General features: G+C 38.7%; 1 protein-coding gene across 6 annotated transcripts in view; it reads left to right on the top strand.

The window, feature by feature from the left end:
- The window catches only part of EEA1 (early endosome antigen 1), a 77,687-nt gene that overhangs the window by 52,749 nt on the left and 7,493 nt on the right, over positions 1 to 17,445 (top strand). For 5 of the 6 annotated variants that reach the window (XM_055807499.1, XM_055807500.1, XM_055807502.1 and 2 more), the window contains 11 exons: positions 463 to 602; positions 1,213 to 1,543; positions 3,013 to 3,114; positions 4,552 to 4,746; positions 5,411 to 5,593; positions 11,693 to 11,878; positions 12,332 to 12,463; positions 14,297 to 14,482; positions 14,764 to 15,002; positions 16,457 to 16,577; positions 16,921 to 17,019. In XM_055807499.1, coding sequence (XP_055663474.1) covers positions 463 to 602; positions 1,213 to 1,543; positions 3,013 to 3,114; positions 4,552 to 4,746; positions 5,411 to 5,593; positions 11,693 to 11,878; positions 12,332 to 12,463; positions 14,297 to 14,482; positions 14,764 to 15,002; positions 16,457 to 16,577; positions 16,921 to 17,019 — 1,914 coding nt within the window. Of the gene's footprint in view, positions 1 to 462; positions 603 to 1,212; positions 1,544 to 3,012; positions 3,115 to 4,551; positions 4,747 to 5,410; positions 5,594 to 11,692; positions 11,879 to 12,331; positions 12,464 to 14,296; positions 14,491 to 14,763; positions 15,003 to 16,456; positions 16,578 to 16,920; positions 17,020 to 17,445 lie in introns of those variants that run through there. The other variant, XM_055807504.1, reaches the window with a different exon arrangement.

Below are 17,445 nucleotides of genomic sequence, written 5' to 3' on the forward strand. Positions count from 1 at the left end.
GTCTTTGTTTTTGTTAATAAGAACAGCAGAGTTCTTGGGATATGTAAATCAGCACTCATTTGAAACTGCTGAAACTGCTCGGTGATGGCTGAGATCCTGGCCCCGAAGCTGAGCACTGTGTATAGCCTTTTTTTGTATGTGTTTTGGGTAGGGCCTTCACAGATTTCTCCTTTTTATCTGTTACTTTGCTGTTAAATGGCTGCTTGGCCATTAATTTATGATTCCAGAATGTTTTCCAAAATTGGTTCTGAAGGAACAAGAGATTTGCAGGAACTCAACAATGAAAAATAAATAGTGAACTAATGAAATAGGTAGACAGTGTGTGAGAATTGTGACTGCTTTTTAGAGTGAAGACTTTCTACACTAAATGATACTCATAGATTAGGTAACATGCCTTTTATTGCTAGTGTTGTTTTATTGGATGTGTTCTGATGGGTGTAATTTTTAATGTTTCTATCTCAGAAACTTGAAGCCGACATTCTTGATGCTAAGTCAAGCAGGGAACAAGCTCTTCAGGAGTTGCAGCAGCAGCGACAGCAATCTACAGAATTAGACCTCCGAACAGCAGACCTGAGTAAACAACTTGAAGCAGCAAGAGAAGCGTATGTGTTTCCTGTGTTATAGTACTTCTCAAAGTCAGACATAAAACTGCAGTGGTTTGGACTAGAGTTGAAATTTTTTTCACCTCTCCTGTGATTTCTTAAAATCATAGATAAGTGATGTGTTCCCTCTGCTACGAGAGCTGATTTTTGTCCCACCTGTTTTCTTTCACTCTGTGCGCCATGCAGACTCCATCTGCCATGTTGCCTCATGTGAATTGCTGACTGCTGTGATTCAATACAGTTCTTCAGCTTATTCACTGTGCTTGTTGCCAGCTAAATATCTGAACAGTTTGATGTAGTGAGGTCCATATTTAAATATCCAGAGCTCTGTCAACTTTTTCAAAATAATAATTTGCAATTTATGCATAAGAAGCGAAGTGGAATTTTCTGTTCATTATAGTTGAGGAAGAAAAATCCATCTCAATATTGTTTTTAGAGTTGCTGGTATGCCTTCTCTAGAGAGACAAAATGCCCATGCTCTGGATGAAAAAGGCATGCTTTGAAGTAGTTCTACAGTTAATGTTTTAAATAATAGAGACATTTGATGATCCAAAAGAACCTGTGAAGAAGAATTTTAAAAAAATACTATTTTTTCTCTATATATTTGCAGGATGTCTAATGCTAAACTCGATTTGCAGACGAAATCTGAGGCCCTTGAACAAGCCAAACAGCAAATTTCAAAGCAGGAGGAGGAAAAGGCCAGCCTCAAAGAAAACCTTGAGAAATCAAATCAAGATACAAGTAAACAACTCAAGGAATTAGATTGTAAAATGCAAGCAGCAACATCAGAGTTGCAACAAGTGAAATTAGAGAGGGATACTCTATTAAAGGACCTTACAGCTACCAAAGACAAGCTCTCAAAAAGTTCTGAATCCTTCAAAAAAAGAAAGGATGAATTAGAAAAAGAAATACAAAAAGGAAAAGCAGCAGTGGCAGAAATGGTTAGTAGTTTCTTTCATTAGACATTGTTTCATGTATTTACAGTCTGATAAAATGACTTTGCTTTCTGCCTAAAACCAGGGTACATAAAGTGACAATATGTGGAAATTAATTGCCTTAAGAAAAACAAAATTGTGATTTTTAGTAGTTCATAGATGTGTCCTACCTTAAATTTTTGTCTGGATGTTTACAGTAGTAAACATCGGTTGTATCACACAACAGAATCTCTTTTTTTTTTTTTTTTTTTTTTTTTCTTGCTGCATGACTAATAAGGTGAAGAAACTAAATGGAAACAAGCGGTGAAACAATTTGATGGACGATGTCCCCCTTTTTAAAAACACATCAGCCATACTGTAACAACACAAAGTGATAAACCCTTTGCTAAAGTGCAACCATATTGATGATGTTATTTTTCTGAGGCCATTTTAGTTTCCTTTTTGGAGTTTTTATATCTAGAACCTTCCTGTGCGCTTCTCTGGACATACTGGAAGGCTGTGTACTGCAGGCAAAGTAACATCATCGGTTGTTTGTGGAGATGCCTAGCTTAAGGTGTTATCAGAGTACTAGAACTATTTGAGTTTCAGAAAGGTCTCACAAGCAGAACAACAAGAACAACCTATTATGGTACAGGTGAACTCTCACTATCCTTAACATGCATCTTCCCTGTTTTGCTTTGTTGGTAATATGAACGGGCACTATATGAATACATGTTTTGTAGATTTTCTTATGTTCTTACATCCCTTCCTCGAACATGGTAAGGGTGCCTTTCTCATTCCCTTCTCATTTTACATGTCACCATTTCCCAAAACCTGATCAGAGCTGCGTTTATTCTGATCTAAATACAATTCTGTTTCTAGTTAAAAATAACATTTTTTCCTTCACTCTTTCACCCTTCTAAGATAAGCCTTTTTGTTTGCTTTACTTAGTTACTGCTGTTTAAATATTTGTTTCTCCTAAACACTTGAAGGATTTTCTCCCCAATTTAGACTTAAAAGATAGGAGTCCAGATTCTGCTTCTAATTCTGTACTCATTTGGAGGCTAGCCACTTTTTAAATTACATAATATTTGGGCTTAAAATGTGGTTTTGTTTGCGTACAAGTCCTGCAAATGTACTTGCTCGTAAGTTTTAGATCAAGAAATTTTGGATCCTGAGGAGAGTGGTGAGCCTACTGCTTCCCACAAGAAGAAGGGCTACCAACAGCAGCTTCAGACAGGGAGACTACCCCTAATCAGAAAAACTCTGGCACGTGGCTGCATTTGTTAGTACAGGGTATCAGCTGTGTTCAGCCTAAATTTACCACTGTTCAAGTTTTGAGAAATTTTGAGCTAAAATATGTCTGTAGCTGAGAAGGAAATATTTTTCACTGAAAAGGAAGGCATAATTTTTCAAGGCTTTGTAGAACATGCAAAAATACCTGATAGCCAGTCTTAGAAGCTCACAGGAATATTTCCTTGTCTTATGTATTTTAGGAAAAATCTTGCCAAGAAGTGAAGAACCAGCTCCAGGTACAAACAGAGTCAGTTGCTAAAGAGAGGAATGAGTTGAAGAACTCACTGGAAAAAAAGGAGGGGGTAAGCTGTCCATTTAGTTTCAAAAATTTAGAAACTACTGATAATAAATGTTCAAAAGATTTGTTTTCAGTCTCACATGCCTATTAGAGATAAAGAGGTTGCAGTTCTTGAATTGTGACCTACCTGGAGCATTGAAATAAGGCGAGACTGAAAATTTCCTAGACATTAGTATGAAGCTTTAACATTCAGGTTTTACTTCTACCTTTATATGCCCCACAGACCTTAGTGAGCGATTTTAGCCTTTCAGGTTTTTTCATTAGTGAAACAGTTACTTTGTATTACCATGTCCTTATCTTGTTTCATACTTGCATACAATAAAAGTTACTTGTTTCCTGAGATCTGTTTTAGTCTGAGGCCTAATCAGTGTGTTCGCTGTGGGGTTGACTAGACATTTTCAGATATTCTTGAAAGATTTAGTTGCTTTTGCAAACTTGTATAAGTCACTTGCCTGTGACTGCTTAAGGACCAAATGTACTTCTTTTTTTAAAGATGAGCATTCAGACTGCAAAATCATGTAGTCCAGCTGGCAGCCTGAAGGCCAAATCCACTTTCATGTATTTCCTTACCCAACTGGTCACCTGTTCCCTAAAGGAATCAGAAAAGATATGATCAGTGGACACAGTTTGATGGTCTGTGATGGATTCTTACTGCCTGAAGAAGGGTTTGGATGTGCAGGTGGGATGGTAATTGTTCCATGACTACTGCTGCTACCCCCCTGGCTCCTCTCTTGTTCAGCAGAAGCACTGTGGTGCTCTGTGGCCAGTGCAGGAGGATGAGTTTGGTACCTGCTGCAGTTGGCAGCAGGAGAGCCCAGACCACTGCTGGCTTAAGAAGAGTTGCCTGCTCTTATCTTTGAAAGGTGAGCAAAGACTGCAGTTGCTCTAAGGGTAGGAAATGGAAATAACAGATGATTTTAGTGTGTTATGGTAGCTCTTGAAATCTATTTGCCAAGCGTTTGACCACCGAGCTCTGAAGCAGAAGGTAGCAGCAGTGGCGCTGTGGGGTGGTCTAGTTCCGTGTACAAGAAATAACAGTAGCATACTTGATAACTGTTTCTTGCAAATAACCTGCAGCTCTTTGTAATAACATAAGGGTAGGCATACTGCATCACAAGAAGGCTAGCTTGGTATCAGGTTTCTGGCAGAGGAAAGTGGCAGATGCCTAGAGAAAAGCAGACTAGGGCGAGCCTTTCACATTCCTACAGTCAGGGGATTCTCCCCAACTTCTAGCATTCTTCTGGGAGCTGATCTCCTGCAGCTGTATCTTTAGTTTTAACAGCTTTGACCAGTTTTTTCATCTGTGAAATTGTCTGTCTGCTTTTGGAAGAATGTAATTTGTCACCCACACAGTTCAATAGGCAGTTTCACATACTACAGCATGTACAAATGGTGATTTAAATTAAAATTATATACAGTTATTTAATATTTTTGAATATAGATATCTAAGCAGTTGTCGATAGAACTTGATTCAGCACGAGCGCAAATACTGGAAATTCAGGGTCTTCTGAAGGAGAAAGAAAGAAGCGAACAACATCTCCAGGGAAAGCTGAGAGAGTTAAAGGAATCATTTGAGCAGAAGAAAAAACATAGTGAAACACTGCAAGCTGAATTAAAAACTGCCCTTTTAGAAAAGGTAAGACTGGGCTCTCTTAATCCTTTAAGAAAATTAATGTAAATTTCTGTGATAAATGCTGCAGCTTTTATGTCGGTATCTTTGTGAGAAACAGCTGTTTGCTGTAGGAAATTATAAGGTCAGGATGCGGAAACAAGGTCTTCAGGTGCTGTTGGAAATAGAAACAACATCAACAACAGTAATAAAGTAAAAAAGAACCAGTGCTGACATAGGAATTCTGCAGGAATTAAGTCTTGTCTTACTATACCAGAAGAATTTATCTGACAGTATGAAACTCATAAACCATAATGGAAAGAGTTCAAATGTCTTACAAGATTAGGGAATGTTGTGTTGTGTGCCATGCACTGTTAAATGTTGCTCTGGCTTTGGCTGCCCAATGCTATGTGGTCATATTTGTGATTTAGTCAGTCTGTGGAAACTTTTAAGAGTTGAAAACATTATGTAGGTTTTTAATGTTTGGTCTTAATGTCTTTCACTTAGTCTTTTGAATGAATTAAGTTTTGTTGTTATGTTAGTTACAAAATAATGACAAACATCAGATTACTGAACTGTTGTTTCATAAGTGGGAAAAAAATTCTCATCTTGCAGCAGAAATGCAGTTTATTGAAATAATTAAGCTTACTGTCTGTAACTTTAACTGAAACTTCCTTTTCTTATGTTTCAGGCAGAACTGGAGAATAAACTCCAACAGCAGTCTATTTTGTCAGCACAGGAGCTTAAAGCAGAAAGAGTAAAGCTAGCAGACTTACAGAAGAGCCATGAAAAACATAAGGAAAACATGGAGAAGCTGCAGCTGGATCTTTATGGGAAAGAGTCTGAGCTGCTGGCAACCAGGCAAGACCTTAAGGTACTTACAGTCATTTTAATGTCATATATGACTTAGTAGATCTGTGTATATCCATTTTGAAGACCAAGACACAGTGCTAGAACTGTATAGGGGTAAAAAAGCTCTTCTGCTATATATAGAATCTAGTGCTGTTCAATCCGTTCCCCTGGGATGAAGGACATCCTGAAACTAATCTAAAACCAAGGGTATTTGCCAGTTTACCTGAAATACCCTTGCATGTGTGCAGCAGCGAAGTGGAAGATGATTTATTTTTGTATGCTTTTAAGAATTAGTTTTTCATATTGCTTTTTCTTGTTATACATTGTAGCTTTCAACTAATTTAAACAGCATAGCTGATTAGGGTAAAGTCTGCCAGCGTGTGAGAAACTGCTGTCTTCTAGGTGATTTAACTAGGATTTTAGTTGTCAGTCTTGTCCCATGTTCTTGCCCATTCCACCTCTTCCTGGCTGGTTGTAGATGTTCAGAGATGTCAAACAAATAGAAACAGTAGGTTTAGGGACCTGTCTGGAATACAAGTGTCCAAACTTAGTCCTTGAAGTTTTTGCTGTGCCCAAGTGTAATTTATCTGATCTGATATTACGGTGTAGTGTGTTCAAAGAGGTACTGCTGAGATTTGAGTCAGTCAGCAAAGGTGGGTTTTGTCCTTTTTTTTCTGCCCTCCTCCTTCATGTCAGTGCTAAGCCAATGCTCCAGTTAGTCCCAGGACATACTGTGCTGGCAGAGACTGGCTGTCTACTGGTAAGATGTGTAGCTTTGGCACTTTTCACTTCAGATAAATCCCACTACAGCTTTGTCTGTGTCTGTCTGACACTGTTGTTCTAGGCTGTTCTGAAGTTTATGGAGAGGAATAGGCACTTTGGGAGGACAGATCATCTGATCTGTTTTAGATGTCAGCTTCTGTTTGCTTTGTATGTACAAAGGGAGGCTTTGGTGACTGCTTGGATTTCATCGCTCCCTTTCACCTCTCCCAGCGGAGGCCTTTCAGTCCCCTTTCCTATCGCTGAAATAGTTGTGGCCATTTCAGATAGGCCCATGTGCGCTGTGTTGCCCTAGCCAAACTCCAGGTTCAGGGTTATTTTAAGAAGATAAATGGCTCCTTTGCATATAGACCATTGGAGTTTTACTGATCTTACTCCTCCTCTGTAGCATTAGATTACCTGCCATGTTTCCCTGCAGATTACAGAAGCTTTACTTCCAGTGCAGCTTGGTTGAATCGCTATGTTAAATTGTGAAACACTTCAGCATGATTAACAAGCAATGGTGGTGTAAGCATGTAAACATATTCTTTCTTACTGTTATGTCCTGTAGCACATGTACCTCTGTGAGTTAATTTTCTGCAGTGCATTTAGATCAACATTTGGTAATGCAATGACCTGTAGAAGTATTTGATGTGCTCAGTAACTGGGTTTTTTTGGTATAGTTTTCATTTAAGTATCACTTGTTGCAAAAATAGCTCTGAATAAGTATTATTAAACCAGCTTGATAACCTCTAGTTCTGGCAAGTTTAAAATAGGACAGTAGGTGTCCCACATGCTTTTAAACCTGAATGGGGGAGGTAGCCAGAGAGAGAGAGAACATCTATGCAAAAAGGTAAAGTAAGGTGGTGGCAATGGGAAACCAAGATTATCAAGATAAGTGGTCTTGATTTATTTCTCTGTGTCTGTGGACCCTAGAGAGCCTGAAGAAGACTGAGGTCCTCAGTACTGAAGTGATGTACCAACTTGGAGGCTGTTTGCTTGATTTTAAGAAGAATTTTTAAAAACATACTTGGGATTAGTGAGGTCTGCTTGCTACCACTTTTTTCTGTAAAATATGGAAGAGAGGAAAGGTGGGGAGCTGGTCTATAATCATGGTTATACTTCCTTATTGCAACGGTAACCTGAAGAAGCAGTGATGACTTGTCTTGGAAGACCATGAAGGAAAAAAAAAAAAAAGTGCATTCAGAAGGCCTCAGCATGATAATGTTAGTCTTGAGAGCTGAATGTCAAAATGCCATCAAGTCAGAATAACTTCGTGGTAGAGTGTCACAGTCCAATTCAAAGTCAGTTGTCTGTATTATGTTTTTTGCCTTGGGTGAGTTACTCTAATAAAAGTAGATCCTTTGAGCCAGAGCTATGGATTTTGGTTAAAGTTTGGAACCAAAGCTGATGGGGGTGGGCTGGGGTTCAGATTGCTCTGAATCTTATTGGTAGGCAGTAGTAGAAGATTTTAAAATTTGTATAGAAGGTGGGCTTCGGTGTCTTTCAGTGCAGGATTTTTAGGAGAGAGATGAATTCCATGCGCAGCTGTGCTGAGTCAGCACGGTTTGAAGCCCAGCACTGTGCAGGGCCGGGCCATACCCTGAGGTCCTAGCAATGCTAGGTGTTCTTGAGTTAAAAATACCACAAGGGGAAGAATACCCCAGTATTCTCACGTGGTGTAGCACCGTGCTGCTGGTGAGGCCGAGGTGTCAGGCGTGGGGATGGATGGTGGCAGGCTGTACAGCCTGTGAGTGGCATGAGCGGGGTGGTGGGTCTAGCTCCCGGGAAGGGGTGACGGGAGCTGGGCCGTGCGCACAGCACCATCTGCTGGCCTCTGGTGGGAATGTCACTGCGGGGCTCGCCGGCGGGGGGGCGGCGGGCTCGGGGGGGTTTTGCAGCGGGGGATGCAGCAGCGCGCTGCTCGCGGGGTGCCAGCGGCACGCTGGGGCCTGCCCTCTGGTTCAGGAGCAGAAGGTCCCAGCCACGCAGCTGGAGCCAGATGCAAACTTTGAAGCTCTAAGGCTTGCAGAGGCGAAGTGGAAAGTGTTACAAAATCGGAAGTGAGTACGTAGTTACAATTTGCTGCAAATGTACTTTGGTTTGAAAATGCACTGTCTGTAACAGCAACCACACTCACACGTTTTTGCCTCTATGACAGAAAAAAGAAAATGAGTAGGGTTTGAGTGCTCGTAAAAGCTGTAGTTTTTAATAAAAAAGAATATATATAATAAAAGAAGAATGCCACTAAATATTTCTGTATGTATATACACAAATACAAATATGTTGTATGTGTATATACTTAATAATTTAATACCTTTTCTATACACACAAAATATGTTTTTGTGTGAAAATGTCATTTTTTTAGTATAGAAGAGTTACTAAATATGCAGAATTTTATTTTTGCATTGATTCTGAGTTAGTGCAAACATACTTGGTGTGAATCCTGCTCTCCTGAGCTCTGCCAAGTAGCCTTCAGTCTTGGCATTTGTACTCTTTGTAGTCAGTTTTGGTTTCCTCTGTGTTCTCAAAAGAATGTTTCTTTGCCTCCAATATTGGCATCGCTGTCAGTGTATCACCGGTGGATGTTCTGGGATGATATTCATGCTGCCAAACCTCAGGTCTGTAAGTCAGGGGCCCAAGTTGCCTATGGTCAGTCTAACCCTTCTTTTTAGGAAATGAAGAAAGATCAGGATAGTATCTGTGAATAATTTCATGTCTCTCCTTGTGAGCTGGCATCAGGGAGCCAGATTATAATGCTCATTTGTGCATCTCAGGTGGAATGAATCCAGGTCCTGCCACCCAGCTAGGACCAGTTCTGCTGTTGGCACTTTTATTTGCACTGCAACAGCCCAAGTTATAGTGAATCAGACTGTGATATCTTTTTATTTATTTTTTTAAACTCTGTACCAGCCACCCTACAAAAATAAGTACAAATTGGCATCTTTTCTTCTATACCTTTTCCTTGCATTCAGTTTTGTCTGTCATCCTAAAGAGCATCTCATGACTGAGGGTATCTTGTCAGGAGAACACCTGTCATATTCTGGGAGTAATGGCAAAACTGAATGGAAATTAAATAAGTGGCATCAGATGTCTTGAGAGGTGATTTTATGTTAAAGATGTGAGCTCCTCAGCTGTCCAAAAGAATCAGGCAGAATTACAGTCTCAGTGGAGACTGGGCCAGGAGCAAGGATAATAACTGGATTGTTTAACCATGTGCCAGAAGATTTCTGCCCATTTCCAAAAGATGCTGTGAGGGACTTTTGGCCAAAGCAGAAAGGCAGGCATAAATAGATAGAAGGTTGATACACAGTTAAGAATATATTGAATAGTTTTCCAGTTAAGGTAGATAGGTAGCATCATTATTAATCACAGCACAATTAAGAGGCACTTACATATGTAAGCTGTAGTATGCCAAATTGTATGCAAAATGCCAAATATCTTACATTACAAGTTACTGATTTATAGAAATGTTTGTGCATAATACGGTGCAGAGTAGGCTGAATACTGTCTCCCCTTACAAGAACATTTACGTTGTTTTAGCATAGGTATAGACACAATGAGAGAACCAGTCCAGTGGAGACACTTTAGGTGTGGGGGGCTTGAAAGACAAGTATCCCCTATGGGAGGCTTTTAATTTTGATGTCACTATCAATTAATCAAATTCCATCATTCTGTGCTAACAAACAGGATGTAACCACATTTCTACTACTGGAAACAAATTTGAGTAAAAGCTGTGGCTTCATTACGTTTCTTCCTAAACCTGTAGAGACTGTTGGGTTTTCCTGTGAGGATGTTATACGATGTTGCTACACTTCCCATCCTTTCTCATTGTTAGGAAAATGTGGTACTCCACTGCTCACAGTGGAGCAGAAAGAGATAATTTTGCTTTCAGAAAGACTCACCTTGCTGAAGGCTTGAAATTTTAAAAGCACTCCCTATTTTGCTTAAAAACATTTCTTACTTAATACGTTGTGAAGTGTTAAGTAGTAAACTCTAATAACTCAGAAAGCAAATTAAATAATTTGTCTTCAAATTAATTTTAAAAGCCAGTGTGTGGTTTTTAAGAGCCACTGGGATTCTTGAAGTGCTATTGAATTAGCAGTGTTCCATCACTGATGGTTCAAACTCAGTCTGACTATAGGCAAAATAGTTTAGACATTACAAAGGAGGGTTAGGAGGTATCAGAAATCAACTTGTGTTTAAATCAGCACAGGAGTGGCTAAAACATATGGATAATTAAGTGAAGTCAAAGTTGCGCTTATTCCTTTTAAAATCACTAACCTTCAACAAGAGGTTTGATTAGGATTTAAGTAAGAGCTTCAAAAATATTTTAGTTTATTTTGAAAGAATTGAAATTCTTACTGGTTCACTGAAGGTAGGAAGCTTATTACTGATACTAAATCTCCTCATCTCACGTTCTGTATTGTAGCATCAAAGTTTTCCATAAAATACCAGTATTTTGGAGGAGTGGAGGATGAGTTTGGTAATTTCTTTCTCATTGGTTCTTTGTCAAGGAACATGCTTCTAAGTCGAGCTAGTCCTTACCTAAGCCAAAGGCTTAAAAAAAAAATAACCTCCAGAATACTAACTTAAGAAGAACCCTGAAGTTTGACTTTGTTGTGAGCAAATAGAATGAGTCTTGGGTGCAAGTATTAGGTGGTTTCTTGGTTTTTTGCAACCTGTTGTAGAAAGATAAACGCAAGGATTTTTTCTTAGTAATGGGGAGAGTTAGAGGCAAATTAAAATACAATCTGTAGTAGATTTTGAATGGAAGTTTAAATTTTGTCTTTAGAATGCTGGTGCAGCTGAGACAGTAAAATGTTTGTCCTGATATCAGCATTTTCAATTTGTACATTTGACTTTAGGTTTTTCAAAAATTTTACAATTATTATAGCACTAGCTTAATTTAGTCATTGGTAAAAATAGCATTGAATGAGTTTTGAAATTTTCACAGTATAGCTTCACTGCCTTTTAAGTAACAGCTGTCTAGAGTTATAGACCAGTTGATTTGCCCAGAGAATAAAATCAGTTTCTGTGAACAAATTCAGATTCATTCTCTTTTAATCAGTCACCTTTTATTCTTTGTCCTTCTGTGTGTTTTCACCTTTTCTCTGTGGAAGGATGCAAGCTGGAATATGTATAGTAAGGTAATGCTGCTGGAAATGGTACTGGGGCAGTTTCTTTTTACTTAGGGTAACTTGTAACGTAGAATTTTCTTTAACTATGCTTTATTAACATTTGAAACTAAATGTTGCACACTAGATAATGGTTTTACCATGTGGAAAATGTTTTAAGTGACTGTTGAGTATCTGAAGCTCTTACACTGACAGATAATTTGCAGAACTCTCTTTGTAATTAGTCCACAGAAGAAAAACTTGCTCTAGCTCAAGAAGAACTAGTTTCCAGTAGAAATCGAATCGCTAGCAATAATCAGCAGATTCAGGAATTGAAGAAAGCAAAGTCTGCACTGGAGCAGGATGCATCAAAGAAGGAGCAGCAGCTGGGTGAGAAGACCAAAATGTTACAGGATCTTCAGAATGACAGGGTAAATGCCTCTGTCTTGAAATCACACAGACACATCCACCCCATTCAGGCACCCTTTATTAATTTCTGTTACGTCTCTAAACAGCAAGGGGGTGTCGAGGGCATAGCTCACTGTTGTGTAGTGCACAGCAATGGCAGTTTTACTGAACCTCTGGTGCAAAGACTTTTAACATACAGTTGAAGTGAATTTGGTTCGCAGTAGGCTGTTAATTTGTTCTAAGTGACTAGGCAGGTGGAAAAACGTTGTACTTTTAAATCTAAAACTACAAACATGCTGCTATTTGTTTGCACTACGAACTGTGAATAGAGAAATGTGGCAGTTGTTTCCCTTAATTACAAAGCTTCCAAGTAGGTTTTGGGCCCTGTATATTTTTTGTTTCTTTAGTGGGTTTTTTTATTTATGTTGTGAATTTGAAATAAGTAATATTTCTAGCACTTTTTATTTCTCTTTAAGATTTTGAAAGAAAAAGATTTGGCTAATGAAAAATGTAAAACAACAGAGCTCCAGGAAATAAGGAGTAGACTTGAAAAAGAAAGTGCCAAGCTGGGTGAAGAGCTTAGAGCCTGCAAACAAGAATTTGAGAAGGTATATTGAGACATATTGAGTCTTCCTGTGGTTGGTTATCTGGTAAGAAATATGTGCCTGCTCAGTAGATACTATATGGAATGGTTTTTCAAAGATGGTTGCTGTAAATATCACTATTACAGGTAAGGGAACCAAAGCCCAGCTTTCATTGAAGTTCCTGAGCAATGCTGACTTGATTAGTGATAATCTTGGAGCGCCAGTGCCCAGTGTTCTTGGCCAGGTAGAGCACATAACTTGTCTTAGCTTCAGGATGAGTTGTATGTCACAGCTTTTCTTCTGTTTCACTGTAGAATCACTGTGCATACTCTTGCTTGACTATTCTGAAGTGCAGAAAGGATGTCCAAGTGTGTCATGAATGTGAAGTTTCCCAGATATTCTAGGCACATCTGGTACTTCTCAAGGATGTGTGGTAGGGTTGAAACTCCCTTGATACGCTGTGGTTTGTTAAAATGTCCTAAAAAGTCACAGTTGGGGAAGAAACAATGTCAGGAGCCTCATAAAAGACCCTCTTCCAAAATCAAAACAATCAAATGAGCTCTCTAAAGGGTAAAAGTTTAGAGACTTTAATTAAATAAATTTTAGTCTTCAGTAAAACAAACTATTTCTTGCCACATTCTATGTATTTCATTTTTTAGTCTCTGTAGAAACAAACACTCCTGTAGTTTTGAGTTTTCCATATTATGCTATTAGTAGTTGTGTTTACATCTGTTAGGCACACAGGGTTTAAGTTGCTGCACAAGTATAAATGAAGGTGCAGTCCCTATACGTTAATAAAAATAAAGTAACATGATATCTTATGAGTTTCAGATGTTCTTTTGTTCTCCAGTGTTTAAAAAATGGTCTCTTATTTTTAGATAGAGGTTTGTAGTTTGTTTCTGTCGAGCAGTCTATGCCCAATACTTTCTTGGATTTTGGGGAAAGGTTATTATAATTCTCATAATTCCTAAAATCTCTATTCAAAAGAGGAAGATTTATAAAGAGGTATGTAAAATATGTGCACACCAATGGCAGCTTAAAATGCATTTCTCAATCTCCCTACAAGCAATCAGACTAAACCAGAAATTGTGTCCTAAAGATTTATATCCTGTTTCCCATCTCCTACCAAGGAATGGATATCTGTGCATTTATAGGGCATCCCCCTGTCCTCAGGATATGTTCTTTCACTGTCTTTGGTTTGATTTTAATTTGTGACATGAATTTTGCTCTATGGAAAACTGTCAACCCCTGTTAGTCTGTTAGTACCTTCATGCTTGGCTATGTCATTTTAAGGAAAATTATTCCTATAAATTTAACTATTCTACCTCAGGATTTTTTTTTATGTTTTATTACAGAAGAACAAGTAAAACATATTTAAAACTAAATGTGTAGTCCTACTTCCTTTAAATGTACGGTAATTATTTATACTTTTAAGACTAATAGAAACTAGCTTTCTTCCATCAGTGTTTCATTTTTACATTGTCATTATGATGCTTTTAACCTCATTATTGCAACCAGAGAACAAGGTGAAGTAAATTTTAGAACAGACTCTAAAAAATGACAAAGAATGTATGTTTTCAAAGAACTGTAGAAAATAACCCAGCAGAGCTTCCACTACTTGAGTAGGAAACATACATTAAATTTACTTTAAAAATTGAACGTTGTTCATAATATAAGTTTAAAATATTTGATCATGAAAATCACTGATACTTTGTGCTATAAAATCATCCTTTCTTCCAGTGATAAAACTAAAAATTATTGCTGTCCTCTCCTTGGGAAGAATTACAGTAGTTGTGAATTTAAATCATTTATACTTTCAGTGTCATTACTTTAACTTTGAGCTCTGTATCCTAACAGGATGTGGCAAATCTCAAGGATGCAAACCAGCTATTGATTCAACAGAAATTAGAACTGCAGGGCAAAATAGATAATATGAATTCAGCTCTGGAACAGGAGAAGACGACCCATCAATCTGTCAAAGATCAGCTGAAAAAGAGAGAAGAGGAGCTGAAGAAAGAATATGCTGAAATTGAAGCTAAACTGGTTAGTATGTTAGAGTATGAGTCTGTTGTTGTATGAACGTGCCTTTGGACTCTTCGAGGGACAGAGAGGAAGCAGAGACCTGACGTCAGTATTACGTTAATTTTTAAATGACAAGGTTGGAAATCTTCAAAGCATTTAATAGGGTAGGAAAATTCAATGAGATAACAGCCCTTTTCTAGTAGTTTGTTTATTAAAAGTAGTGATTCTAGTATAGTAAGATAAATAAATATAGGGAAAGAATACTTTGAAGGTTGTTTTTCATTGTTCCATCGTTTTCTTAGCACACAGAGAAAAAAGAGAAAGAAGAAGAAAACCAGAAACATGAGGAAAAGGAGACCAAGCTTACCATGCAGGTCACAGCCCTGAATGAAAACCTGGCTACCATGAAGAAAGAGTGGCAAAGCAGTCAGAGGCGAGTGAGTGAGCTGGAGAAACAGACGGACGATTTACGTGGGGACATTGCTGTCTTGGAAGCAACAGTGCAGAATAATCAGGATGAGAGAAGAGCATTGCTGGAGAGGTAAGCTGTGGTCATGACCATGTGGAAGTGTACTCTGGGAAATGGATAGCCTCACAGTGAAAACTTGTTTCAGTTGGTTCAGGATTCTCTATGCATACTTTATTTAAATCTATGTTTATTCCTAGTGCCTGGGCTGTGGGTGCAGTTTCCAGAGAGCAGTTTTCTGTTGTCCCTGCCAAAGCATAGCAAAGGGTTGTTGGAAACAAGCTGTGCTCTTTGAGGGCTTTGACAGGGTGACTTTTTTAGAAAATCAGTCAGGTTTATCAGGACCTTACTTGTCACGAAAGCCACAGCTCTGTGCTTGTGCTCGAAGATTTATGCCCATCTGTAAAGAGCCTTCCAAATCCACTAGGCTCCTCTGAACTTTGAGGTATGTAGGTTGTGGCTTCTCATCTGATCTGTTGTATGAATTTTGCAAGGCCCGTCAGAGAGAGCTTCTCTTACCTGAGTTAACTATCCTTCTCCATCACACTGAGGCTCTGCTGCCTTGACTTAGTCAGAGTAGATGCACTAGTCATCCAGAAGCCTGGAAGAGACTCTTCAGTGCCTCCATAACAGAATTTGCTTAGGGACTTCTAGGTATGCCCACTGCTCAATGTTACGAGATTGAATGTGTAATTGGATTAGATAGGCTAAGGTTCACACAGGAGGCATTTTCTTCCTCCTGAAAAATTACAGTCGTCTTTTCTCCAGTTCTGCTATTGTCTGTACAGTATATTTAAATCTTAGGTAAGCAGAGTGCCTTTCCTTCAGGCAGCAGGAGTTACCTGAAAGCAGCGATTACAAGGGTAGAAGAAACACCTGTGGGACAGGAAACTCTCTTCATCCTTACTTCCTGACATGTTTGGTGAAGGCAGTGGAAAACTTTTTTCGATACTGTCAAGCTTGCTGAGTTGTTTTCTTGAGCAGTAGACCTTGGAAAAGGATGGGATCAATTCAAGTGAGATCCTCTTTCTTCAGCAGTCCCTTGCCATACTGTGCTGAACTCATCCAGTAGCTGTTTACAACTTGACAGAAAAACACCCTTTGAGATTTGGCTTTCAATAGTTAACTGAATTTCAGCTGACGGTAGGTGTCCTTGCTGAAGAGAAAGGTTTCTTTTCTGCTCCTTTGTCTGACCTGATCCGCTGCAGCTGGTTTGTGAGAGTGTCCTCTTGCCCAGGGGTACTTATCGGGGCTTGCCGTTGATGTACTGCATTCAGTACTGTCCCTGGTTTTGGGAGTAACTCCAGGTATTAATAAGCCACAGATACTTGGGAGCAATGCCGGATAACCTTAAACTGATTGTTACATCAAAACATTTTTCCAGTCAAGGCATCCAAGAACTTTTCACAGCAAGGATATCTTTGGCTGGATTTTATGAGAGTAACTTCTCAGACATGACAGCCTGCCCAAAGGAGGCAGTGTACATTGCCTTGTATGCTTTGAGCTCACTATTTAATATTTTTCCTCAGGTGTATAAAAAGTGAGGGAGAAATTGAAAAGCTTCAAGCCAAACTTGTAGAAATGAAGAAAAAGCTGGACAACACTACTGCTGCAATGCAGGAACTTGGCCGAGAAAACCAGTCATTACAGGTATAATTTGATTTGAAGCAATTAAAGCTGTTGATTCTTTGTGTGGGAACTTAGGAGAAATTCAAGTTTGTGTCAGACTGGTGGTGGGTTACCTTTCCAGAATGATTAAGATGGTATGCTTGTGGTGTACGAGGGCTGTATTGCTGTCTGGAGTTCTTAAATCTGCTTAGAGTTTTGAAATGTGGAAGATTTTTCTCTCTGAACAAATACAAGCTCTCATTATCATCACAGAATTGGTGCTTTTATACTGCACTAGGTAGTGTGTGCAGTGAAAATGGAGGAAATTAGTAGGAATTGGACATGCATTTTAAAAAACTCTGCTTTTTTAATATCTTCAATATAGATCAAACACACCCAAGCTCTCAACAGGAAGTGGGCAGAAGACAATGAGGTGCAGAATTGTATGGCTTGTGGAAAAGGCTTTTCAGTGACAGTGAGAAGGGTAGGTGTGTTTTACTGTGTGTCTGTGGGGATTTTCTTTTTCTGTTGTATTCAAACTCTTAGATGGGATACAAACTTCAGAAAATGGTCTTAAAAGTGCCATGATACTCAGGACATGTCAGAATACATTTATTGCTTGCAGTGCCTTAAATGTTCAAAACAAAGTTTGTGGCACTTACTTTATTCACAATGCTTTTGCCATTTTAACAGCATCGGTTTATAAACAGTGTTAAAATAGCTCAATTCCCCAAGCAAGCAAGAAAAATTACACTGTTGTAAGGGTATTTACAGTAAACTTATTTATAACCGGCCTGAACTGGATTTACAGGTTTAAAAGGAATGCAAAAATGTTGAAATTAGATATTTGTGAAAATACGAGGCATCAACATGATCTGGTGCTTTGTGACTATATATTTCTAAACACTAA

This window comes from Falco peregrinus, chromosome 6, assembly GCF_023634155.1.
Source record: "Falco peregrinus isolate bFalPer1 chromosome 6, bFalPer1.pri, whole genome shotgun sequence".
Lineage (NCBI taxonomy): Eukaryota > Metazoa > Chordata > Aves > Falconiformes > Falconidae > Falco > Falco peregrinus.